The sequence below is a fragment of the Telopea speciosissima genome, chromosome 1, assembly GCF_018873765.1.
Source record: "Telopea speciosissima isolate NSW1024214 ecotype Mountain lineage chromosome 1, Tspe_v1, whole genome shotgun sequence".
In the NCBI taxonomy this organism is placed as follows: domain Eukaryota; kingdom Viridiplantae; phylum Streptophyta; class Magnoliopsida; order Proteales; family Proteaceae; genus Telopea; species Telopea speciosissima.
The window spans coordinates 34,895,717-34,923,449 of record NC_057916.1 but is presented as its reverse complement, the minus strand read 5'-3'; the positions used below and the strand labels follow the sequence as shown (position 1 = coordinate 34,923,449).

General features: G+C 38.5%; 1 protein-coding gene across 3 annotated transcripts; it reads right to left on the bottom strand.

Moving 5' to 3' along the window:
* Nucleotides 1-130: 130 nt before the first annotated feature.
* LOC122639507 (methylcrotonoyl-CoA carboxylase subunit alpha, mitochondrial) lies at nt 131-13,340 on the bottom strand. Of its 3 annotated transcripts, none has more exons than XM_043832381.1 (16): nt 12,949-13,339; nt 11,648-11,769; nt 11,288-11,435; nt 10,426-10,563; nt 10,083-10,178; nt 9,942-10,001; nt 5,132-5,224; nt 4,931-5,042; nt 4,223-4,327; nt 3,646-3,782; nt 2,864-3,095; nt 2,613-2,779; nt 2,310-2,426; nt 1,489-1,731; nt 1,291-1,386; nt 131-398 (listed from the first exon to the last, which is right to left on the bottom strand). In XM_043832381.1, the coding sequence occupies exons 1-16, from the start codon at nt 13,288-13,290 to the stop codon at nt 390-392; spliced, it is 2,217 nt and encodes a 738-aa protein (XP_043688316.1). In that variant the 5' UTR covers nt 13,291-13,339; the 3' UTR covers nt 131-389. The 3 variants fall into 3 exon arrangements, with proteins under 3 accessions (XP_043688316.1, XP_043688310.1, XP_043688323.1); XM_043832375.1 differs by lacking the exon at nt 131-398 and adding an exon at nt 1,053-1,192 and having other exon boundaries at nt 1,259-1,386; nt 12,949-13,340; XM_043832388.1 differs by lacking the exon at nt 131-398 and adding an exon at nt 1,053-1,192 and having other exon boundaries at nt 1,259-1,386; nt 11,648-11,805; nt 12,949-13,075.
* Between the last annotated feature and the right edge of the window lie 14,393 nt (nt 13,341-27,733).

Sequence of the window (27,733 nt, the reverse complement as noted above, 5' to 3'; positions counted from 1 at the left end):
ATGATAGTTTATATCAATGAATAGAAATTCATGCTTCAACCAAAAAATATATAAATAGAAATTCATGCTTATGAGGTATGGACGTAAGGTAACAACTTGTAAAATAAAAGGTGACAAGATAATGACATAAGTGCATAATCCAGAATTTTATTGAAAAACCGGAAATAATATACAAGGTTTCTTCCATTACAATTGTGACAGCTTATCCCCAAGCCTTGATTTCAATGGGGTAAGAAAGGGGGGAAAATACCATTTAACATCTTCAGTGTAAATTATTTTCATACCACAGTAATGCTGCCGAGCTTAGTCAACTCCCAAAACCCATTGAAGCACGAAACGAGCTTTGTCAGATAAAGGTTTGTTTTGGTAGAGGATCTCAGTGCCAGATGCTATTCATCCTGGAAGAGGTATGAATCACTTCAGCATGCATAAACAAATACATCTCTATTCATGGGCAGTTCTTCACAGGTAGGCACTTCATAAACCATGAAAGAGTAAGCTGACGTTTAAACTTATCACAAAAATGTTATAAAGCCCTGGCTATCATATGCGTTTTGTCAATCAAAACACTTACATTGAAAATATATACAGAACAGATACCACAAATTAAAATTTTATGGATCTGAGACCTTCATGAGAAACAAAAATATTTTAAATCTGGAAATCATCAAGCACATCAGAAATGTGATTGTAGCTTCTAGCTTTCATGAAATATAAACAAGAACCAGAGTTTGACCAAAACAACCAGATAGTGAAATTCTATTTCAAAGGAGGAAGGCAGTTTTATCTTCTCAAGAGCTTAATCTATATTTGTATCTGGCAGAGCTAAAAGTTTCACAACTCCACCTGAAATGACTATATGAGAAGTGAGCAAAGACATGAATAGATTAGGACCCCATTTAGTTGGGACAAGGCTTCAGTTGAATTAAGTTTTTAGAGTTAATAGTTTCCCAACTCCTGACATTGTATTTCAAGGGGAAAAGTAAGACCATGGGATTTTATAAGAAAATAGTTGAGTATCACTTCACAAGGGGCTAATTCACCTTCATTTGGTTATTTCCATAATTTCAAAGAGATGCATTCAGTTATTATGCCTCAAGTCTTGAAGCCAAAAGAACTAATATAACTGTGAAGTTATGAAGTAGAGTCAAGAACCTATGCCCTTGTGGTTTGAAAAGGGTACCCAAAATTTCTATAAGATTTATGCTTATAAATAGCAAGCATCATTGATAATCTCCACGGGCATCTCTGTATTTGCTCATGGTATCTCCAGCAAAACATAAGAGTTACCTTAATACTAAAGAGAACACCACCATCGAAGACCTGCTGGCCAGTTGTGACCTGAAGTCCATGGACATTTCCAGCACGTGGTGCCTTGACAACATGCTGAAACAAAATACAGGAAACACCATCAGGAACATCTCAGTTTGTTTCACATTCTTATTCAAATTAAAATTTGTGGAGATAGACCCTTGCATTAGTACAGACCTCCATCTTCATTGCCTCCAAGACTAAGATAGGCTGTCCTTCCTCCACTTTTACACCATTCTTAACCAATACCTTAACCACCAAACCAGCCATAGGTGCCACCACAGTCCCTTGAGGGTGGGATGCTATCTCCAAACTTGGTCTATGGTCAGATTCATCATTATTAGACAGCTCAAGGCCTATTCTCTGTCTGAAATAATGATGATGCTTACCATGCCATATATGAATTTGGTTAGTATGTCCCTGCCAGCACAAACCAGAAAATCTACATCAATGGAAGCATGTGTGGTGTGTGCTTGTGTTTAGAGAGAGAGTATCACTATGTTACAGAGACTACCTATTTATTGCATTTTGGTGTTTTCCTTTGTTGACATGTATCAACATGAAGAGCCATCTAAATGTGACTGGACACAGAAATGGATACTCAAAGTCATGTTTTCCCTTGTTGAGATGTATCAACATGAAGAGCCATCTAAATATGGCTGGACACAGAGATGGATAGCCATCTAAATATGGATGGACACAGAAATGGATACTCAATCATATCATGACTCAATATAGCAATTTGTATTTCACTCAAAGGTCAAGAGGAAAGAAAACTTGATCTCCCCGCCCCCCCCCCCCCCCAGATTCACACGCATGCACGCATTTAACTACTGCCAGTAACAAGACAATGCATTATTAGTACACGGAGAAGGAAAGCATAATAGGTTGGAATTTTCTGGACTGGAGAAGAGAGAGAATGTGAACTCAAACTTGGTGCTACACACCAAAAAAATATGACAGAACCACAAAAACCTTCTGTAAAGAAAGGAATTAACCTTGGCATAAACAGCTAAACAAATGTCCATGCGTAACCCATCAGCTTCAACTCTGAAATCATGGTGTCCTAGGTGCAAGACCTTGATTTCCAAACCATGGAAATCGCTATCACCTGTCTGTAGCAACATGCACAATATACTGAGTTGGCACAGAATATCTTCAGATTAAACGAGGGAAGCTAACAGGAAAAAGTGAATAAATGTACCAGAGAAAATGGAAACTGAGGACATAACAAATTTGAACTTTTGAAGTATAGCAACCAGCCACTAGAACCATCTATTATCCAAATTACAAGGAAGTACCTCGACAAAATAGTTCCCTTCTGGCAAATAAGTGATAGAAAGCTTCAAAAGCTTTGACCCGCTGGCATCATATTCATTGTCTAACTCAAGTTCGATTGTATGCTTTGCAGGGTGATGAACCCTAAAAGGTGGATGAGCATACCATAATGAGAGTAAACTGTTGCCCCCTACATAAGCAAGGTCAGAAAGATTAGAACTTCCTTGAACAGTTAACAAGAATCATGAAGGAATTATGGAGCCCCCAACTTTACCTGGAAGACTTTCCTTTGAAGTTGTCTGCTCCTTGCAAATACAAGCAGCAACCAAGGCAGCACCAAATCTAGCAGCATTATATGCATCCTTTTGTACTATTGCATCATGTGGATCAATGAAAAGGTCACTTTTAAAGTGCTCTATAAAATGGGTTTCAACTAAACCTTTTTCAAATGCCCAATGGTTAGCAAGCTTTTGGAGGAAATTGATATTGGTTGGCAAGCCGGCAACCTGAAAAAATCCGGGAACATTAATTCTTATATAAAAAATTTCTTTAAAAAAAAAATAAAAAAAATAAGAAAACATAAAACTATGACAATATTAAATGTTTTTTTTAATAAAAGCAAGTACAATGTCTAGATAAGTGTTGAACTTGCAAGACAGCAGAACTATATCTTTCTAACAAAGATGAATGAGCTACCAGTCTATTAGGATTAAATATGCATGAAAATAGTGCTAGACATATGTACAAGGGATTGTCCTGCTAAATCTCTTGCCAGAAATGAAACTGGTCAGAAAATCCTGACCACCATGTTTTATGCTGAAGCTCCAAAAGATGGAATATCCATCTGTTTCTCCAAAAGATCATACAGTTACTGTGATCCAATTAGGTCCAATCCTGACCTAGGCAATATCCTAGGAGTGACCCATCATGGGTTCCAGGAAATCTGCCAGCTCACTTTTCTAGCTATGCAGTTGAAAGTCTTTAAACCATACTTGATGGACACATAAAATTTTATTTCGCAATGTACAGCTGAGGAAAGTTGAGCACTACTAGTACCTGAAATTTTGACAAGCAATCTTTCATCTTAACTAATGCAGCATTCCGACTTTCTCCCCATACCACAAGTTTAGCAATCATTGGATCATAATGCACGCTGACAGCATCTCCCTGTTCAACTCCCGTCTCAACTCGAACTGCCCAATGATGTGGATCCAAAAATAACTAAAGCATACAAAGAAGTAATGCCAAAGAGAAATCCCTAAAACTGATAATAGAGGTATAAGCAAGCCATGACTGAACAATAAATTAACAACTGGATGACCTTGACCGTCTAATCTATACCGTTCTCTCCCTGCTCCCCTCTACTGCCAAAAAAAAATCAGCAATATACAAAAATTATCTATGGACCATAAGGATAGAATAGATAATTTGATTAGGTGATCTTGGAGTGACAGATTCCGTAACTGAGACCCATGACTTGTAGTGCCCGATCACATAGAATGCATGACTATGGGCTTACGAGGAGACAACTTCTTCACATACTCGAATATTAACTCAAATATCATCTAGGAAAACTAAAATTTCATTTTGTTAGTATTTGAATCAGACTTTTGTGGCTGCAATGTGTGTGTACCTGTTGGAGAAACAGGGGCAGGACGGTAATGATGGAGGATTCCTGTTGCTGGGAGAAATCCCTTTGGAACATTTTCAGCATATATCCGAGCTTCAAAGGCATGCCCTGTTATCAAAATTGAATAATCTAGCTCAAATATACAACTCATTCGGTTATCATGTTGAAAACCATATGAAACACAACAAAAATGAAGAACGAAGAAATAATACAAAGCTCCATATGGGCAAAAGACGATTAGCCATATGGCATGTTCAAGGAGGACTAAATTACATAAATGACCAAACCAATTTTCTTCTGTATGAAAACAGAGCAACGTGTCATAGAGTTGTGACATCAGCAACTCAAAGACTTCATACAAACAATAGCATATTCCATCTTAAGAGTCATGAATCAGTGGCAAGGTTCTATAAAATTAGATCAAACTTTAAAAATAATAATAATCTTGCTGCAGGACAAAGGTTCAGTGCATAGTGGATCAGCAGGCGGAAACATGTTCCCAGCATATACTCTTGACAAGCTCTTGGATATGTTGAGTACAGCCAGAATTCGCATTTGAGTTTGATAACATGATTTGATGGAAGATGGTTGATTAGTTGAAATGAGGTTAGAAATGATCTCAGAATGTTCACCAGTAATATTGGGAGCCACTTCATGCTTTTAAAAATGAGGCTAACATTCTCTATGCAAGCAAGAAAGGAACACTGATACCTCTCAAGGGCACTTGAGACTGACTCAAGGGAAGAGGTTCTCCATTTGCAACACGGATCTGCCACTCCACAAGATCTTGACCTACAACCATCTCAGTCACAGGGTGCTCAACCTGCAAAAGTTATGTATGCTCTCAAGTAGAACTCTTTATTACCTTTCATGCTTCAAGGAGAAGAAGATAAAAGAGAACAGGTGATGCACCTGAAGACGGGTATTCATCTCCATGAAATAAAATTTGCCCGAGTCTGTATCTACTATAAACTCAACAGTGCCAGCATTGTGGTAATCAACTGCCTTCTCACCCAGTCAACATCAAACAAGATTCTAAATCAGTTGAAATGATGATATGACATGTTAAAAAATGATTCCTGAATTTTTAAGAATTTAACCCAGTGGTGAATATAACACACAAGAGTCCCCTTACCAGGTATTCCACAGTGCATGATCAGAAATATGAGGTTATGAAAGCAAATGGGCATTATGTCATGAACCTAAGGGTCTATAGCTGACACTAAGCCTGTGCCACACCACACTTCATTGCCAGGCAACTTTTAAACACTAAAGGAACGAACTCACAGGAATACGTGGGAAAAAGAGAAAAGGATGAAAGGATGTCTTTTAAGAACCATCACTATATTAATGAGGTCCAAAGTAGCAGTTACACCACCTAATTGGACAATGTCTAGAGCCTTCTTCAAGTAAATAAGTCTTTGGCGACCAATTTCTTGCATGACACGTCGGCATGTTCAGCTATTTAGTTAAAGCCTCTCGAGACTAAGTGATGATGCAGTCCCATTAGGCAGCAGATGTTAGCATACTCCTAAATTTAATTTTATAACAATTTTTTTCTTTTACTATATTTCTATTTTTAGTAAATGATTTACTATTTATAAATTAGCAAAACATAAGGAACAGCCCTTCTCAAAGACAAGAAGGATGAAAACCCTACTCTTGTTCTAGAAAATAGTTTCAAGAAGATTCCACTGAAAACTGTTCTCATGAGATATGACAGGAGATCGTTGCAATGGATCAGCATCAGATCTTCATTGCAATGTGTTAGAATAATGTACTCCAGAATACCGTGGGGGTATTCTGGTCTTTTTGGGGTATTATTTATGTTATTTAGTGTATTAAGCTTATATCGGCTATGTGGGTTTAGTCCCACATCGCCTAGCTTAATCTTATTTGTAACTTCCCTCTATTATAAATAGAGTGGTCTTTCTCTCATTAATACAAGTCATTCTAAGCCATTCTTTTATTTTATTTCTTCTCTCAAGCCCACGATTCTACCAACATGGTATCAGAGCTGGTCTGATCTAGGTTAGAGAGAAGGAAAAACCCTATTTTCCCTGCTTTTTCTCTTTTTTTCTGTTTTTTCTTTTTCTTAAACCTTGTTTAGGGGCAGCACTAATGAGGTAACTACAGAATATCGATGATTTAGTTGCTGCCCCCCTTTCTCTTCTATCGATTTTTATTAAAAAACCCTGCTGGAGTCCTTCTCTGCGATATTGGAGCTGTTCAAAATTTTTTGGAGAACTGATCTTCCACCATTGGAGCTCCCTATGCACCCTTCTCCAGCCCCTTTCTACCCTATTCTATTACCCTAACTTCCCTTTTTCTTTCTCTCCATCTTTTATTGAGTATTCCAGCCCCAACCCTAATCGATCTCACCTTGTCAGGGTTTTTTACGACTTTTATCGATTTTAGGGTTTCCCTTTTCTGATGCAGCTGAATTTTTGGGGGTGATTCCCTACTACTACAAGCCATACTTGACGTAAGTTTGGACCCTTTCTGATGGCTGGATTTGTTTCTAAAGCAAAAATTCCTTAACCTACTAATTTGGTTACCTGCCAAAAACCCTGACTTTCAGGTTTCAGTTTTTGCTAATTTTTGGAGGGCTGATTACTCCCACTTCAAGGACCAATCGACCTCAATATTGCACCTATCCAAGTTTTTTGAAGACCCCTACCCCAATCGATCTCTTCTTTTCAGGGTTTTCCAAAACCCTGATAAAAATCGATTTGGGCTAGGGATGTTTGCTGCTGTTCTAGTGCTTTGGAGGTGGTTCTACCATTAAATGAGCACTCTCCTACATCAATACATGGCTTGAAGGAGGTCTATTTTTCCTGCAATGGTTGCTACCCTTTGTTTCTGCGATTTTTTGAAAACTCTCCTCTTTGAAGATCAAGTCTCAATCTTACTGGAGATTGATTGTTCACCTTGGAGGTTCCAGTCTAGCAGCCTTGATGAACATCTATTGCAAGTCTACATCAACAATTACAGCCCCCTTTCCCTATGTCGATCCCAATTTCAGGGTTTCCCAAAACCCTGACTAAAATTGATTTTAGGGTTAGGGTTGTCCTATCAAGCTAATTTTTTGAGGAGAGTCTTATACATATCAGAGGAGTATTCAACATGAATTTCAGCATCATTCATCAGTTCTTTTCTGAAAAAATTCAGGTTCACACTTATGGCTCGATTTCTTCAATTATCAATCTATTTTTTTATTGGTTCCTATGTGGCTGGCTGCTTCAACTACCTATGGATATGTCTGGTTCTTTATCTTCTATTTGTTGGTTATTTTGAGCTTCACTACCTACATGGCTGGTGTTATTGATTGGCTTCTGTACGCATGACTGGTTGATGTGTTATTGCTACTTTTATGTGGAATACTGCTGCCCTATGATTGTGTCTATGTTTCCTATTATTGGAGATTGAATTACTTTCGTTATGGAAGACTCGAATCTGCTACCCTGGAGATCAACTAATTTGGAAGTACTACAATGTGTTCCACGATTATTGGTTGCACCTACGAACCTATTCAGTTATGTGAAGCCTTTCGGGTTCATATCTGACTTACTTTGGAGCTTGGTCCTAGCATTGTTCACTAATTCAGATCTGATCCACCTGTTTGTTGAAGCTTCTTCACTACATTACTGTCCGGATATCTTCGTCAGTCCTATTTCGCATGTGGGAGTTTATACATTGGAGTTTTGCACACTTGTTCTACCTTGTTTGAAGATTGCTCAAGCCTTGAAGCATGGTGTTTTTCTTCCTTCACATCAGATCTGTATACTTCTCAGATTTGAATATTGGAGTTAGGAGTTTCTCCCCTGCCGGGGTTTCCATCAAAAGTGTTTGTTTGATCGATGGAAGATGGTTGGAACTATATATGTTGTATAATTTACTCCTACTTCATTATCCCACTGCTGTTTTTTCCTTCACCACCTCCCAAAACATACCTTTGGCATTCCCCATAACCACCTTGGAAGTTACTGGTATTCTCTACCTTACCATTACTTCTTTTTCCATTACCCTTGGCAGCCATTGTAGAATTCTAGAATGTTATGTTTTGCCCTATCTCTCTTATGTCCACGTGTACCACACGTGAGGGGGGGAATATATATAGTATACCTACAGTATACCTGCAGCCATTGCAGAGAGCAGAACATGCAGGGACACTTGGTGCAAAACATAGAAGGTCAGAAATTTCATCATTGCCAATGGGTATCTACTTAGTTATTGGATTAAAATTTGTCATAAGGGGGAGGTTGGCTGGCCTTAAAGTTTGAAGATATTCCATATGAGGTTCTACAGTTTGGTTGTTTGTTTGTTTCCGCTGCTTGATCTTTACTGCTGCTTGACTCATTTGCCGGCTACCCTAATTACTTATCTTCAGGATTATAATTCAGAGATTCATCACTGGACAGCAATAGAAGATTGGTGAAAGCTGCCTTTTTGGAAAACATTCCAGTCCTGTTTTGCTGATCAAGTCTGTCCAAGTTTGAAGGTCTTTTTTTCAAGTTCTTGAAGATCTATTTGGGAGCTGCATTCATTTTAGAGCTGGATTCTGTTACAATTTATTTTTCCCATTTTATTCAAGTTGGGCATTAGTACCTTGTATGCGCCAACTTGAGGGGGAGTGTTAGCATTGTTATGGAGAGAGTTTTTTTTCTTTAAGAGTTTTTTCTTTAGTTCAAGCTAGATCTTCTTCCTTTAGTATTTGTATAATCCAGCTTGAGGGGGAGTGTTAGAATAATGTACTTCAGAATACCGTGGGGGTATTCTGATCTTTTTGGGGTATTATTTATGTTATTTAGTGTATTAAGCTTATATCGGCTATGTGGGTTTAGTCCCACATCGCCTAGCTTAATCTTATTTGTAACTTCCCTCTATTATAAATAGAGCGGCCTTTCTCTCATTAATACAAGTCATTCTAAGCCATTCTTTTATTTTATTTCTTCTCTCAAGCCCACGATTCTACCAACACAATGTCTTCAGGTTTTCATTACATCTGTCATTCGTGTTTCTAATAGTGATTGAAGGTTCCTCTACAGCTCTTTTACTCTGATTTAAAATTGTACTTCAATGATTTTATTCATTAGTTGCAACTAAAATTCCTTAAGCTCCGTTTGTTCTAGGTAAAAGCCACGCGAAAGGAAGTTTCATAAATCAGTACGCGTTAGGATTTTACTAAAAAATTTCCCTTTTACACAGGTTTTACTGAGCCATAGCTCAAAATACTTTAAATGAATCCAAAAAGACAATTTTTAATTTAGAGACTGAGTATATAGGTCTCTAAATACATAACCGTTCTGTGTCTTCTTCAGGTCTATCCTAGGAAGCTTCTGTATCCTGATGTTATGCTGAGTATGGTCTACTTAATTTAGACCCGCTTAGAGCTAGGAAATTATATAGACATAAACAGAAATTCAGTATTAGAATATCTTGTGAGGTTACAGTATTTGCAAATGAAACCAGGAAGCAGACATTTCCTATTTTATTACTTGAAAAACAATATTTTATCATGGAATTTAGAAACTTTTTAAGTTCAAGTGCAGTTCTATAAAAGACCTGTAAATAATTTATACAATAAAAATAAACACTCGATAATTTAAGGTGTACAAAATCTCAGAAATTCATTTTTCTCCTCTTCGTAATAGCTTATGTCAACCACAAAAGGCCACAGATATTACAAAAGTTCAGGAATCCAATATCAGAAGCACATCACCTTAGCTGCAGAAACAGCAGCTCCACCCAAGTGGGAGCGAAATTCGTTAACAACATCTGGCTGCAGCAAAGAAGATTCTCTTACAGATGCAGTAAATCTCGAAATAAAATCCTAAATAAGCAATATGGGAGTGTGCATTACTGCTGGTGCTTCTTCAATTATTTTCTGGTGTCTTCTCTGCACACTGCAATCCCTTTCATATAAGTGTACAACATTACCATGTTTGTCCCCAAATATCTGTGTCATTAATCAAAGTCAAAGTGAATCTGATAAGTTACAATCTATAACAATTAACAAATAAATACATATCATTTATTTGAATATGCAAACCGTGAAATTTGTTAAACAGTTTGAACCAGACACTTCATCTATAAAAAAGCACAAGGGAGGTGGGGGAAGAATCTAAAAAACGTTTTTCCAGGCATTACAGTCCAAGTCTCATTAACTAATTGAATAGAAGGTGGTTAACAATATCAAAGACTACCTGGACTTCTATATGTCTTGGTCGAGTAATATATTTCTCCAGTAAAATGGTACTAACACCAAAAGAAGCAGCGGCCTCACGTTGTGCTCCCAAGAAGGATTCAACAAATTCATCTCGACTTTGCACAATCCTCATACCCTGAAAATAGAAGTCAATATTTGCACAAACAATTATGTGAGGGATTTATTGGAACATAATCAATTCCAACCATAATAACAGAAAAACTTTTCCATTTCTTTTCTTGAGGTAAATCCAGAATGCACTATAAGGAATGTGTATATATATATATATGCAGGGGGAAGGGGAGATAAAAAATCTCCACACAGAACAGATGAGGAAGCTACATCAATGAAGACAAAGTTTCAGACTTGTGATAATATTCTACTTAGTGGGGATGACATGGATTTACATGCAGATATCAAAAGAAATCAGAGGACTTAGAACATGAATGATCTGGAGCACTGAAGTGCTTTCTGAGAATTGAGGTTGCTTGAGAAAATGGCATGCATAACCTTGATTCCTCATTTTGCTCTGGGGAGTTTGTTTCCACATGGGAGGAGACGAACATGGGACTGATCTGTTAGCTTTCATGTACTTCCCATATTTAAACTGCCTATTGTATTATATTTCCAATGATTGGCACCCAAAAGTGATCTAGGAATATATGTCATTGATGATCCCACAGTAGTGAAATTCACCAACAGGTTACGCCAAGTAATTATTAGGGAGTAAGATGCACCAAAAGAGACAAAGTACCAATCGCTAGAATACCTTCCCCAATGAATTTTTACATTTCTAATGCTGGACAATACAAGAGTCGCTAATACATTCAAATTGGTGAAGAAATGTGGACAAGCATAACCTTTCCTCCACCGCCGTGGGTTGGCTTTATCAAGAGAGGATATCCAATCTTTTCTGCTTCCAACTTCATGATGTCAATATCTTGCTGATTGCCATGATATCCAGGAACAATTGGCACCCCTGCTGCACCCATTATCCTTTTTGACGCACTGGTAGGCACACCAAGATTTGAAAAATAAGAAATTTCTGTCTACACATTGAATGAACTATAGTTTAACCATGCATCTGTGTGTTTTTGTGTATGCATGCTCTGTACTCTAATCCATTCATGCATACATAGATTTGACACATATACACATACTCATGAACTCGTTCATGTACAAATATGTCTGGGACTACAGAAGAAGATATTAAACTTTACCTTTTATCACCCATGTCTCTTATTGCAGATGCAGGAGGTCCAATAAATGTAAGCCCCTCATCTTCACATAGCTGAGCAAACTCAGCACTTTCTGACAGAAAACCATAGCCTGGGTGGATAGCCTAAATACGAGATACCCACACTGAACTCCTTCAATCCTAAGCCATCAGTTATCTTTACCAATGCTATCAAATTGAATTCAACCAACAATAACTTGATGCTAGACTGATGTAGATTTATAAAAGATAGTCACAAGTAAAAAAACAAAATAATTCGAAATTTATTCCCAAAGAATGTCAGAAAACATCACAACTCTGTAAACAATTTTAAAGTAAGAGATGTAGCAAGCAGTGGCTTACTCATAGCAAATATGTTATATATCCAAGCTTGTAACACACCAGATACGGAGCAGATCATATCCAATTCCTTTTCTTGACAAGTCAAAGTGAATTATATATGGTATAGAAAAGCCTCTACTGTAGTGTACAAGGCCCCAAAATCTAGACATCGGTTGTAAGAACATTGAACAGAAAAGATCTCCCCCCCCCCCCTAATAAGCAGAAAAAAAATCCAATGCTTTTGATAAAATATCCACTCCTTGGGATTCAATACAACTTGAAGCCCACTTAAGTACCATTTTTCAGCTCCTTTAGTGACTTAATGTGAGGGTTTACTTTGAACTTCAAAAACTCTCATTTTATTACCCTCTTACCAAAGGCTACAAATCATAGCACAGCTCCCATAATTTGCTACACCTTCTATTCAGTCTGGTTCAACTCCAGCCTCAGCAGAGGCTCTTTATGTCCTGAGACACTAAGTCAGTGACCAACTAACCCCAATATCCAGTCTACTAATGCTGTCATGTTGAGATAGGGTATCAGTATCAGTGTTAAATATCAACAGATGATAACTAACCAGATATTTGAATACAGAGGCAGCATTCGTTTAAGCACTACCTCTGTACCTCAAAAACTGTGTTAATATTGCCTTTCTATAAAAAGGGCAAAAGAAGAATTTTAAGGTTACAAAATACGTTATTATCTGTTCAATATATCCAATTGATATTTTCCACATGCCTTCCCTTAGTTAACAGCACCGAGTACTATTCAGGACATCACTGGTCACTGAATGACATGTTGAAATCGAATTATCGATGCAGGTAAGACATCGAACTTTGACTGAACTTCATGGATAAAGTAATTTCAATCAGAAGTCTCTCCATGCGATCTTATCCCAATGGCCACACAAATAAAAATAAACAAAGTAGACAAATACAATTAGGGCAAGTTAAAGTATATTACCTGCGCACCAGTACGAATTGCAGCTTGAATAATAGCCGAAGCATTCAAATAGCTCAACCGAGCGGGAGGTGGCCCGAGTCGAACAGCTTCATCTGCAGATTTTACATGAAGACTGTCTATATCTGCATCGCTATAAACTGCAACGGTTCGGATACCCAGTCTCTTCGAAGTTCTCATAATTCTGCAAGCGATCTCTCCTCTGTTAGCAATTAAAATTTTCTCTATGCATTGGGTTTTCTTTTCCGCTGTTGACGATAAAGAATTTCTGTGTATGAGGATGTGGTTTTGCGCCAGCCGATGTAGATGAATTTTCCGACGAATTATGGAGGCCATTAACGACATTATTGAAGCTCTGCAAATGTGACAAGAAGAAGTAAAGAACAGGAGAATGATGTATTTTAATTAGGAAAGAAACCAATAGTTTAGAGGAATGTAGGTTCTATCGAGCTATCGATGGTTAGATTGGCACTCGAGGGATATTTATGTAATTGAATGTAGCAGGTAGATGCGAATCCAACTATTGAAAACTTAGAATAAATGTACGACCCTTTTTAAATTAATTTCCTTTTAGGTAAGGATAAATCTTATGATCTGGTGCTTACGTGGAGGATGCGTGGTCCGGTTCCCAACACCTAACATGCTGGTTTTGGATTTTTTTTGTTTTTTTTTTGGTAGTGCTCTTTAACCTGCCTAAATCCTAGGGGTATCAATGAGTTGGTTCGGTCCGGTGAAATCAAAATCAAACCGTGAAGACAAAGTTTGGTTTTGATCTCGGTTTGATTCGATCCGGTCTTTTATCGAGCTGTCTTAATGGACCCTTATCAGCCCATTATCGTATAGTTACTGATTCGATTTTGGTTTTTTATAAATTTTTTTGGTACGAAAATGATTTATTGATGAGAATCATTTGTAGTTGGTGGCCTCACACAAACAAAGATCGTCAAGCCACGGAGTGGAGATCGGTTAATCTATCATACGTATGATAGACAGGGTCTTCCTTGCTAAGGCATCTACAATTACATCCATAGCTCGTTGAATAAAAAAAAAAAGAAACAAATACAAAATCAAAACAGAACTCGCGAACATCATCAACAACAACTACAACATCAAGAGGTGGAACTCGGTCTAGATCTTCAATAAAGTCAATAATCTCTTTATTGTCTGATTCAACAACGAGATCTATGATTCCTAGGTCACGAGCTTCTCCTATGATTAAGGAGAATAAGACCTAGGAAATAGAGAGCGCCTAAGAGGGCGGCCAATGTGATCCCCAAAGATAATGCCCAGTTCGCCAACAATATCTTCTTCTGGATTTGCAGCATCGCAGTGATCACCTTTATAGAACCCAAAGGTGGGGTCTTCCACCGGTCATTACCATGGCTTGAATTGGCACCCAAATTGCTTTGAGAATGGTTTAGAGAGATACTAACTGACTGGAATTCACGCTCTCTCAACTGCAGAGATCACCTCAATTGGTGTCCACTCTTTTGTTTTGAATACTCCATCATTTCTAGCCTACCACAAATACCATCATATAAAAGAAGCACGAGAGAAAGATTCTCGAGTAACCTTCTTGTCTTGGAGCATCAATAGATCCCAAATATTCAGCCATTCTGGCAATTTTGGTGTTCTATCCGATGGAGGAATATAGGATAGAGGACTCCAAACTGCTTTGGCGAAAGGACATTCGAACAAGAGATGATTTCTCGATTCTTTGGCCACACCACATCTATGACAAGCAAGATCTATCGGAACACGACGAGAAGAAAGGCCTTCACCCGATGCTAAACCATCGTTACAAGCTCTCCACATGAATGATTTTCTCTTTGGCAGCGTTTGTAGTGTCCAAATGCATTTCCAAACAGTCGTAGGAATTTGGTCCCATTGATATAAGCGAGAAGTGGATGGACCCATTAGAGTCTTTTCATCATTAATGCTCACCAAAAGATAGTAAACCTACTTGACAGTAAAAATACCATTCCGTGAAGCCCCTAAACTTGCTTATCTTCTCTTGGAAAGACACTAAGCTTAATTTTTGAGATTGCAGTGATTTCTAAAGATTGAAAATATTGATTTGTTCTCCAAGTTTTAGAGGTTGGATCTACTAATTCGGATACCCTTGACAATGTACACTCTGGTGGCTGCGAATGCGAGATCTTGTAGTGTGGTAGAGTTGGAATCCAACTATCACTCCAAATGTCAACCATAGACCCATCTCCAATGCTTCAGATCAGCCCCGCCATCAAGGTGTTTCTCCCTTCTAACAAACTTCGCCAGCCCCATGATGGTTTATTTTCCAATCTTGCATTTATAAAATCAGTGTTAGAGAAATAAATAGATTTTATAAAGTGAGCCCAAAAAGAGTCAGGGGACGACCATAGACGCCATGCCACTTTTGCCAAGAAAGTTTGGGTTTGTGTCCTTGAGTCTTTAAACCCAGTCCACCACGGTTCTTTGGGTGACACAACCTTGACCACAAATCCAATGGATTTTAGACTCTTTCTCTGAATCTCCCCAATAGAAATTAGAGGTTGCTTTTCTAATGGAATCATTGTGTGAAGCAGGGAGTTTAAAATGGGTTCCAACATAGTTTGACATAAGAGAGATCCCTACTTTGAGGAGGACTTCCTTACCAGAATGTGAGAGCAGATTTTTTCTTTTCCATCCTTGAAGCTTGTTTAGTGTTTTCTCCTTTACATCTTCAAAGAGATCTTTTATAGAGATTCTAAATTCCGTTGGCAATCCCAAATATTTTGAGAATCCATCATCATAGGGTAATTTGTGAACACGGAAAAACCATCTCTTAAATCTTTCATGGGTATTTGGGCTGAATGTGAGGCTTGACTTTTGAAGATTAATGGAATGGCCTGTAGCCTTACAATATAAGTGTAATGGATGGTTCCTTGTGGCAAACTTTAATTCCATGGAATGTACCCAACGCTTCAGCGTGTTCAATGACCGAAGAGAGGGCTTCAGAGCAGAGGATGAAGATTGCAGGTGAAATTGGGTCGCCAAGTTTTTTTCATAATCTTAGTGTAACCAAAGTGGTGAACTAAGAATTTGTAATCTTACTTTTTTGCCTTTTTAAGATAACATTTTTTTTCAACAATGATAAATATTGTCATTTTACATAAAATACTACATTAAGTAACTTTCAATTTTTTCTTACCAAAAAAAAAAAGGAACTTTCAATTTTTTGAAAACTATTTTTTTATCCACGTATTAAATAACTTTTAGGAATAAGACAAAAGTAAAAAAGGATAACAAATTCTTACTTCACCACTAATTTTATATAAGTTTGTATTGGTTTTTTATCAAGGTTTTCTAGTTTGGTTGGTCCGATTTCTATCAATTTCATGAAAACCCAAAATTGAAACCAACCCAATTAATGTACGTTTCAGATTTTTTTTGCAGTCACTTTTTATTAGTTCAACGGGTTTGGACTGGACATTAACACTCCTAGGGGAATGACACCAAAGGAAAAAAATAGGGAAAATGAACTTTGTCCGGGAGTGTGGCCTGCGCCAACACTCCCATGAGCCTATCTCTCTCCTCCTATATGAAAAGACACTTTGCCCCCTTATTTTGAGGAAGAGAGAGATAGACACATGGGAGTGTTAGTGTAGGCCATACTCCCAGACATAAAACTAATTCCAAAAAAAAATAATATGGGAGAAAGTAGTATCGAGTCCCCAAATCCATGAAGGTTCGTTCTTAAGAGATACCAAAATAGACCTAATACTTCCCTTAGAGCGGAAACACCGAGGTTTTCAAGCGGACCTTCCAAAGTTCTTCAAGGTTGCTGCTTCCTCTGCCGGAATCTTCAGATGCTTAGGCGTTTCACTGTGCTCTTCTCCGCTACTTCCAGGCTCCCCTTAATAGCTTCTTAGTTTTCCTATTTTTTTATTTTCTTCCCCATTTGGCTTGGAGATTCAAAAGCCTTCTTTTTCCAAATTACCTGGTCTTTATGCTCGATGGGGTTACTAATTTTACATATTTTATTGGAAGTCGGCATCTGTTAATTTGTGTTTGGATTATCATTAAGAGCTCATCTTCAAGCGGACTTTTCGATCTCCCTTCGTCTCGTTCTGCATCAAGTTCTAGAGCAATATTGCACACTGAGGTTCTTTTTTGGTCTAACTTCATGCTTGAATTGGCACAGATCTCCCAGATTTTCTTTGGTTATCTTCGTTACTTGGGAATCATCTTTCATGTAACTCTCTTCTTCTTCTTCAGATTTAGCTACTAAATTGCTTCTGGGATTTCATTTATTGTATGTGAATTCCAATAAACTTTGTAAATTTGGAGAATTTCACTTTGCTCTCTGTTATGGCGTTTGCATCACGCCTCTTGCATGGTTTCATTATTACCCCTTACATCAAGGCTTTTGCTTCATTCTCTCTATGGCTGATGCTCTTGGAAGATTTATTGGGCTAGTATTACAATGATTCTCCATGGTATTTTTACGGATGGCTTTGGAGGAAGGGTTGTTTAATCTTCTTCATCCCCCCTAGCAGTCCTCTATTGTGTGAGTGCTTCTGAGGTATAGTCGTGTGACACTTTCTCCTTCCCCTTGGTTCTTTCGCCTTCGTGGTGTTCTTGATTGCCTTTGGTTTCTCTGATTATGCTGGTTCGTTAGCCTTCGTGGAGAGTTTAGCTGTCGTGTACTCTTCCTTGTTAGTTATACCCATTATGCAATTGGTCTCGGTTGATGTGGATGTTATTTCAATGCGAGCAAAAATGGAGATTTTTACTGCTTTGATCGTTTCTAAGGCTTTGGTGGTAGGACGAAAACAGTCACCCATGGAGATATGAATGTCATTGCGCTCAACTGTCGAGGGATTGGTCGACCCTCGACTAAGCGGGAGATCCGTCAGCTTATAATTAAATATAGATCTGATGTATGCTTCCTTTCAGAGACTAAAAATCCAGTTCGAACCTGCTCAGATTTTGTTGTTCTCTAAATTTCGCTCATTTTGAATGTTCTCCAGCCATCAATGGAGCAGGAGGTATTATTCTAATGTGGTCCAACAATGTTGCTTATAATGTTCTATGGAAAAGTACGTGGTGTACGCATGCGAATATGCATTTTGGGGGCATTCATCAAATCTGGACTCTAACATTTGTTTACATGAGCTGCCAATATCTTATAAGGGCTGAACAATTTAATTCTCTTCTCCAACTTTCCCCTTTCATCAGTAATCCTTGGGTCCTTGCTGGTGACTGGAATTCCTATTTAAGTGTGGATGATAAATTGGGAGGAAGACCGTTATCTCAAAGACAGTTGGTTCCACTCAATGATTTTGTCAACAATGCTTGCATTTTCGAAATTAGTCACTCTGGTTATAGTTTTACTTGGGATAACCGTCAACATGGTGAAAGACGAATTGAAGCTAAACTTGACAGATTCTTTGTCAATTCGGAGTGGTTTAATTTGTTCCCTAATGCTATTGTTTCAATGGATATTGTTGTTTAATCTAATCACAAAGCCATCATCCTCCGTACTGATAGAATTCCATCTTGTATTGTTAAACCTTTCCTGTTTGAAGCTTTTTAGTTGACTAAACCGAGTTTTTTGGAAGTTGTTTCCAAGTGGTCTATTCCCATTTCTAGAGGCTCTCCTTTTAAAGTCTGCAATATGCTCAATACCTTACAAGGAAATCTCAAGGAGTGGAATAGAAATCATATCGGCAATATTTTCCGCAAGATGGAAGAGGCTAAGGAAAATCTTTCTTCTTTTTACAATATTTTGCCTAGAGATAGAGACAACCAATGGTTCTTGAATGAGATGTTTCTTTTAGCTTCTTTAAGGAAGTTGGCTTACCAAGAAGAGATTTTGTGGCAGCAGAAGTTTAGAGATAATTGGATCAAGAATGGAGATAAAATTCCAAGTTCTTTCATCTTACTACCTTGAAGAGAAGAGCTAGAAACAAGGTTCGATTTATCAATGTGGGTGGCCTTACAATTTCAGATGAGCAACATATGGGGCAAGCTTTCATGAATTTTTTCAAAGATATTTACTCCACCTCGAGTCCTATCATTGATTCTTCCTACTTTGATCCGATCAGAGGTAGAGTGTCTCTTGAAGATAACAGAAGGCTTACTAGTCCAGTCACCAATGAAGAAATTGTTGCTACCATCAAATCCATGGCTTCTAATAAAGGCCGTGGTCCTGATGGATATTCTGGAATGTTCTTTCACAATGCATGGCATATAGTTAGTGACGAAGTCATTTCATGCATAAAAACTTTCTTCACTTCTGGAACTTTCAATCTTCCTCTCAATATGACTTACATTGCTCTTATCCCAAAAGTTGATCATCCTTCCCCCATATATGAATTCAGGCCTATTAGTTTGTGTAACTTCATCTATATAAGGCCATATCAAGAATTATGGTGAACAGGCTTCGACCTATTTTGAACAAGTTTATCTCTTTCAACCAGAATGATTTTATTAAAGGAAGGCATATTCAAGACAATGTTCTTATATGCCATGAATTGCTGCACAAAATCAAGAACACCATAAGAGGTAGCAAGGGCTATTTTTCTCTCAAGGTCGATACGAGTAAAGCTTATGATCGGGTGGAATGGAATTTTCTTTGTAGCACTCTCCTCCATTTGGGCTTTGATGCTGTGTGGGTTCAGAGGGTGATGTTCTATGTAGAAACTACTCAGTTATGTTTATTGCTCAATGGTTCTCCGCTCTTATTCTTCAAACCATCTAGAGGACTAAGGCAAGGGGATCCTCTATCTTCTTATTTGTTCGTCCTTTGTGCAGAGGTCTTATCCACCAAATTGGCTATTGCTCTTCAAGAAAACAGAATTAAAGGGCTCCAGATTTGCAAGGGAGGAGAGAAGCTCTCACACATGGCTTTTGCGGATGACCTTATTCTGTTTGGTGAGGCCTCTATGACCGAGGCTAGAGCATTAAAGGAAGTTCTTCAGGATTCTTGCAGAATTTCTGGACAAGCGTTGAATTCAAACAAAACAAGAGCACCGTTCAGTCCTACAGTGAGTTCAGCTGTTAAGAGACAATTGAGAGAATTCTTTCAAATTATTCCCACCTCTTCCTTGGACTTTTATTTAGGGATTCCTTACATCAGCGAGAAGCTTTCTAAGATTCATTGTGATAATCTTACCTCTAGAGTTTCCAAGAAGCTTCAACATTGGAAGACCCAATTTCTTAGTCCTGCAAGGAAGACCGCTCTTGTGCAATCTACTCTCTCAGCTATGCCCCTTTATACCATGTCCTGTTTCAAGCTTCCTTTATCCATACACCAATCTCTGGATCGCATCAGTAGAAGCTTTTTTTGGTCCAATGGCTGTTCCAAATAGGTTCCCACAATCTCCTGGAATACAATTTGTGTTCCTAAAAGACAAGGGGGCTTGTGAAATCGTCGGCCATAATGAACCAAGCATTGTTAGCCAAGAAAGGCTGGGAGCTGTTATAACCCTCAAACTCTCTTTGGTCCAAACTCATGAAAGCGAAATACTTCCCTTTCACAACCTTTTTCGATGCAAAATGCTCTTCTAACTCCTCCTAGGGATGGAAGTCTATCTGCTCTTCTAGGGATCTACTGGGACAAGGATCCTTCTTCTAAGTTGGCAATGGTCGATCGATTAATCCTTGGCTCGATTTTTGGATCCCCAATTTCCCTCCCTCATCTGCTCCATTCCCTCTCCCTCACAATGCTCCTCTCTCTGTTTTCTACTTTATTGATCAATCTTCTAAATCTTGGATAAGAGAAAGGATCTTTCGTTGGTGGCCTCCGGACATAGCGTTCAGCATTCTCTCAATCCCTATTTCAATATTTCCCTGTGAGTACCGCCTTGTGTGGAATGGTACATCAACTGGCCGCTTCACTGTTGCTTCAGCCTATACCATAGCCGTTAGTGGATTCTCTAATATTTCATATTCCTACTGGTTGAAATTGTGGCATCTCCCCACGGTTCCTAAAATACAACACCTTCTTTGGAAAACTCTTCATCAGAAATTACCGCTCCCGGATTTGCTCAATTCGAGGGGGTTCAACTTAAACCCTGTGTGTCTCATTTGTCATAATTCCCCTTAATCGGCCAATCATCTATTTTTTGAATGTCCAGAGATTTTAAGTATTTAGCAGCAAGTGGGTCTTTCAGATCTTTTTTCCAACATGGATATAGGAGTTGGGATCTTATCAGCTATATCTTTGGCCACCAGCAACAACAGGAATGATAAATTTAAGGTCTCTCTTTTGTGCAATATTTTTTGGCAAATCTGGATTGGGTATTGGGATTTGATATTCAGGCAATCTCCATTCAATGCAAGACAGATCATTTTAGGCGCTATCTCTAATACCAAAGAGTTCATGCGGTCGATTCCACAATTCACTCAAGCTGCTACAAGATTGGTCAGATGGATTCCCCCTCTAGAGCCTTTCTTTAAATTTAATGTTGATGGTGTGAGTCATGGCAATCCAGGAAGAGCGGGTATTGGAGGTGTTTGCAGGTCGCCCAATTCAAGTTTCATTTGCGGATTTGCTCAAGGTATTGATAGTAATTTTGCGTTAGTTACTGAGGCAATTGCTATTCGGTATGCTCTTCGGATGGCTTCAACTTTGGGTATTTCGAAGATCATTGTGGAAAGTGATAATCTTCTGGTTGTGAACATTCTTCAAGATCGATCTCAGGCTGTTCCTTGGAAAATTGCTACCATTATCAACAACTACAGGATATTGTCTCAGGCTTTCCTAAATGTTTTCTTCATTCACACTCTTAGAGAAGCTAATAACTTTGTTCCAACGTTAATAAATTCTCTTTATCAAAAAAAGAAGAAAGTAGTATGAGCAAGTAGCATAAATAAGTGCACCAATGAGGTGTGGCTAGATAGCCTATTTTCATAGATAGGAGGATAGCATGGTCATTTCAGGTGTGGCTAGTTTCATAGATAAGAGGGTAGCATGGTCATTTCATGTGAGGAGGTAGATAAAGGGTGCTAGACCTAGTGTACCCTAGCTCAAAAAACAATTTTCCAAAAAAATATAAGGGGAAATTACACCCCTCCCCCTAAACTATGGCCTAATTACACCCCTGCTCCCGTGTTTTAAAAAATTATACGAATCTTCCCTATAGTTTAAAATGAGTTACAAACAGCTCCAGTCCGTTAGTGTGTCTTTGTTAAGTGGTGACGTAAATAAGGACTAATTCATTTAATGACCAAAATACCCTTATTTCTTCTTCTTCTTCTTCCTGCAATCCCACCCCATCTCCATTGAGATTAGACAGCACCACCGGAACCCCCAGTAACCAATGAACTTCATCCCTTTTCCTGCAACTCCACCCCCACCTCTACTGTCGGCACAACCCATCTCCCCGCCCATCCCCTATTGCTGACTCAACCTATCACCCTGTCCCCACGCGTGCTCTCTCTCCTTGATTCTTTCCCTGCAATCCTGCCCCCACCCCCACTCCCTTTCCTACAACTCCGCCACCCCCCCCCCTACAACTCCACCCCCACCCTACTGCTGGCGCAACCCATCTCCCCGCCCTGCCCTCTCCCCCAACTCAGCCTTGGTCACTCCCTGCAATGAAGGTGATATCATCTGGTTCAGTTTGCCCATGTGTGATATCAGTCTAGGAGGCATTATCTATCTTTACACTCTAGAAAATCTCTATTATATATGATAGCACACATGGGCTTGCTGTGAACACATGTTTACTTGTGAACTTGTTAGCCACATGCTTCATTGTGCTAGTAAACTTGAAAAAGATTGCTACTATACACTGCCCATGTACGGATTGCTTTATGTCCTTCAGACATTTCTCTTTCTTATTCTGATCATATGGATCCCATTTTATTTTTTTTGGGTAAACATATGAGTCCCATATTGATGATACCATTTTTCAATCCCTCATTTATTGTAATGTGCATATTCACCGCCCTTGTACGAGACCCTCACCCTTAAAACATATAACACTGACTTGGAGATTTGAGAATGGACTTCATAAACTATTCTGATCCAATATGGTACCAAGATGTACACCAAATCACCAATATCCCATTGAAGCAGCCCATCTGAATAAAAAAAGGTAACTAGAAATGGGTCCATTCTCAGGCAACCATCGATTGTTAGCAAGAGAGGTGAACCGTTGTCAACAAACTCTAGCTCGGGTGCCTTGTAGGGTTTGAGGGGTTCTATGGGACACACCAACAAGGAGTTTGCTCAGTTCATGCTTCTTTGCAGTTGTAGCCCACCGTATTTTTTGCATCGGATGTATAGGACCGATTAAGGCCCGATTGAAACCTACCGGTGGACACCCCTAATTGGTCCCTTTTGTATGGGGTTGATTGGACTTAGAATTTGTTGCCCTTGAATAGACCCAACCCTGGCTCAATTGCAATTCATTTTCCGGCCTGGAGTAGTTCATGGACCAGCTAAAGCTACTACCTAAAAAGTTACAATCCCCTTCCCTCACTTCATTCCAACAATCAAATACACAAGATCATGGGACGGGGGGTGGGGAACAGCTACAAAAATCTATAAAAACTTCAAGAGTAAAACAGTTGATCACCTCAACAATCCATCCAATGATCTCATATGTACATTAATCCCCCTTGGAATTATAATAGGCTTGTGATCATATTTTCTTTATAGGGTTTTAGTGTGTATCTAAAATACCCACTCGCACCCATCAAGAAATCCGCAGTGAATGAATTCCCAATCACCGTGGTTTAATGTCTTCATATGCCAATTAAATCCCTCTACTTAATAATTCGCGCTTATAAATTGAAATCCAATATGGTATCAATCTTTAGAATCTTAGAAATCTTCAAAATCCGAGTGACACAAGTTCTCACAGCTTTTAAATTTAGTAAATTTCACACAGTGACACAAACAGATTATAGTTTTTGGAAATTAGAAGGGTTGGCGTAGCTAACTGGTCATCAACTAAACTTGTTTACTAACAACGAAGTGGCAATGTGAGTTAATTAGATTGTTGTTATCGATGAGAGAGGGATTAAATATCGAATCTGTCCTCTCTGTGAAAGACAAAAGGAAATACTGAATTGAGAAAAGCCAAAGCTTAATTAACTAGAGCTCTGAGTAGAATAATACAAACTCATCTTTTATGGATTATGGCATGGAACCCAAAACTATCATCCAATACTTAATAATGGGTGTCTTTCCTTTTTTGCTTTTCTTTACCCAGTTTAATCAGTAGAGACTTACTTAAATGGTGCAATCATGGTTACATATCAGTTTGGAACACTAAAATAAAGGGCTTCAGCAGATGTCTCATAAGCCATGAGTCAACCCACTCACACTCTCTCTCACTCATGAGTAGGTCACATGGCACGTGCTAAAGTGCGCACGAGTGGACACTATGATTTCTTCCAAGTCCCAAGTCCCAGGTCCCAGGTCCCAGGTCCCAAGACTTCAAGAACAGAGATAGGGTTGTTTTACTGAGGCAGGGAGGGAAGGAGGGTAGGAGTTGTTGGGGCTTCCTGATTGACCTTTTCAACCAAGTGGACCACTTTGCTCCTGTAAAATAACAACAGAAACCCTAAGAAAATAAGGGAAAGTGAGAGAAAGAATCAAAGAAAAGAAGTAAATAACATTTCTGAGTTGGCCAGAATTCACTTGCAAAAAGTAAAAGTTAAAAGGTAAAGGTAGAATGTGAGCTTATTGAAACCATAAACCTAAGCAACCACTCCATAGTCCATAAGCATAAATCAAAGATATGAAGAGTGAAGACACTCGTGTAGGACATATAATACTCTACATTAATGTTGGAGTTTTTGGGTAATCCAACCAAACCATGTGGCTCAACTTGTATTAGGGTTTCCCCTTATATTTTTAGTCATTTAATTACTTTATTACTTTTTAGACAATTTTCAAGATTTTAGTTTGCCAAATGGCAAGTGTGTCGGACCTGGGTAAGGGGTGAGATGCCATGTGGCAATTATAAGCTGCCCATGCAAGAGAGGCATGTATGTTTTATGTAACATATATGTTTAAGGACAAAGTTTTCCTCCACCCATACGGAGAACGGTTCATCCACCATTGTACGTAGTATTCACAAATCCCTCCTAGGGTTTTAATATATTCTAAAATATACTCTCAATACCCATTCCCGCCCTATGGTGAATGGGATCCCATTCACCGTGGGTGAAAGAAAACTCGATCTTATGTTTAATGATGGTTCAAATTTAGTGCCATCAAAGAAGTGTTAGGCAGTAATGATATGGCCATTTGATATGATATAGGGGATCGAGTTTTTCTTAAGCCATAGTGGAAAAGGCAATGACCATCATTACTATTGGATGGGTGTTTGGAAACAATGAAGGCATTTTCGACCTCTAACAAATAAGGAGAGTATTGGATGGGTGTTTGGAAACAATGAAGGGCATTTTAGACCTCCAACAAATAAAGAGAGCACTAATTTTGATGATAGGTTTATGGGTGAACTCTTCACTGAATCACTGTGGCTGAAGGAAAACTTCCACCTAATATAGGGTCACCGATTTTCTCTTTTTCTTCTCAATGAGGTAAACCAATCTCGATTTTGTACATTTTGACCGGGCCAAGTCTAGTCTTTTTTCTTAGTGGATTGCTGGGTTTTCAAATCTAAGGCACCATTTCTAGGGTTTCTCCCTTACGTATTATAATTTACCAAAATATTAACTCTTGTAGTATCTTTTTTTTGGGTAAACAACTCTTGTAGTATTTAAATTTTGTGAAAATGTGAGAATGCATGCATACTTCATTTTTTGTGACTTTACAAAGTTTCTCCAAACTTTCATAATACCATAAAGGCCAAATGTTCTCTGTGCGGAGGTGCAAGCTGCGCCAAGACACATGGGGGTGGGCAAAATGACCACCCTGCCCCCTAAATGGTAGGCCCATGTATTTGGGCGTAGGCTGCAGAATTTTAGCTCGTCTCCAGGGAGCCCAACACACCTAGGGTGTTGTCAGCCGTTGGGTTGTGCCACACACATCCCTAGGCATGCACCGAGATGTGTGTAGCACATCTTGACCGCCGGATACTCCTTGGCAGCACCCTGTGCATTGGGCTCCCTGGAGACGATTTTGATCCCAGGCTGCACTACGGCACAAAGAACATCAGCCCTACCATAAATTTTCCAATATAAGAAAAAAAAATGCTGGAATAACCAAAGTGGGAAATGCTGGATAGTACGGAGGTGGATCCCAATGCAAAGTTGATCTATCACCGTTCATTGCTTTACATCCGTTACATCAAGAATATAGTCAAATAATTATGAGGGTAACACCTAAATTCCAAGCAACGAAGTGCGTGATGGCTTAATATTACTGGCAAATCACATGCCTACTGTGAGTTGTAGGGTACAACATATAAACACACTGGAGGTGATAAGGTTCAGATTGGCCAAACACTAATAAGGTTCAAAACTTCAAATTGGACCTCATTGGGAAAATTTTTCTTGTTTTTCATGTAAAATATTAAATTTAAATATTTATTTGAAATTTGTTAAATAAAAAAAAATTGTATGTGATCTTTTTAAAATATTTATTCTAGAAAGTAAATATGCTATTAAATATCAATATAAGATGTTTTTTTTTCAATGCTTGTTGGTCATTTATCCACAACAAAGGATGCTCTGTAGATATTGAAAATTTTAGGGGGAAAATATTTTTCAGTCAAATTACACAATTATAATTTACCAAAGCAAATTTCGTAAAGTATGTGATTCTATTTGCCAAAACAAAATCCATAAACATGTGATTCTCTTTGTAAATTTTGCTCCCGTAAAAAATAAATCAAATTTTATGATAAATAAATGGGGAAAGTTTTCATACACAGCTGTGTAAGCCGTGTATGTGAGAGAGTGGGAGTTTCAAGGCATTAATTAATGGATGGGGTTTATGATTTTTCCAATTCTTTGTGAGAGGGGACACGACTGTGCATGCTTACACGGCCGTGTATGAAAACTTCCCCCTAAATGTTTCTAACTATTTTATAGAGAATTAAGAAAAATGTCCCCCTTAATGTACAAGGCCGATAGTACTCCTATATTTTTCCCTGGACACCATCCAAACGCCTCGATCATGGCAGAGCCCGTGGCTGAAGGAGTCCACGAACTCATAAAGTCTGTTTTGTTCTCCAAAACGCCTTAAACCTCAAATTTTTTTTTTTTAAGGAAAACCCTTAAAGGTCAATTTGCCTTTTCAATTAGAAATCATATTCAAAGAAAAATGTTTAAGTAAAATCCATATATTTTCTATTATATATAGATTGTTTGATATTTCTCTACAAGAAAGGGAAGCATGCGCTGCCTTTGTGTAGATTCCAATATCTCCCCTTCAGATAATAAATAATGAGAGTCACATCGACATCCTCTCTCCTCTTATGGCTAGAATGATACCATTCTCCAAACCATCTATAATGTAGTCTGCAAATTCTTTCTTATAGTGGATTGGCGTCGTGGGAAAAAACCGCTACCTAGTCGTGTGGTCCTTGCCTTTGCACAGAGCCAATGAGAGCACCCGTAAGGGCATCAACATAGATGAGATTTTTTATTTTTATGGAGATAAGACGGTAGTATGGCGCTCTCCAGTCTATCTCTGCGAGCCGCTCTGCCTAAGGCTATCAATGAGTTACCAGTAACCAAGTACCAAATCGAATACCCGGATCTGATCCGGACTGAATTTAATATGGTTAAGTCCATCTGAAAATATCTTTATAAGTCAGTTTGGATCGGATCCGGATCTACCCACCTATCCGGCGGATCTATCTAGATCCGGACTGAATATCCGCCTTAAAAA

Excerpts from the sequence above, each read along its gene's own strand:
- LOC122639507 (XM_043832375.1), bottom strand. The coding sequence starts at position 13,290 with ATGTCGTTAATGGCCTCCATAATTCGTCGGAAAATTCATCTACATCGG. Across the intron at positions 2,780-2,863 it reads TTCAAAGGAAAGTCTTCCAG|GGGGCAACAGTTTACTCTCA; the intron begins GTAAAGTTGGGG and ends TTGCTTATGTAG. Across the intron at positions 1,387-1,488 it reads TGGAGGCAATGAAGATGGAG|CATGTTGTCAAGGCACCACG; the intron begins GTCTGTACTAAT and ends ATTTTGTTTCAG.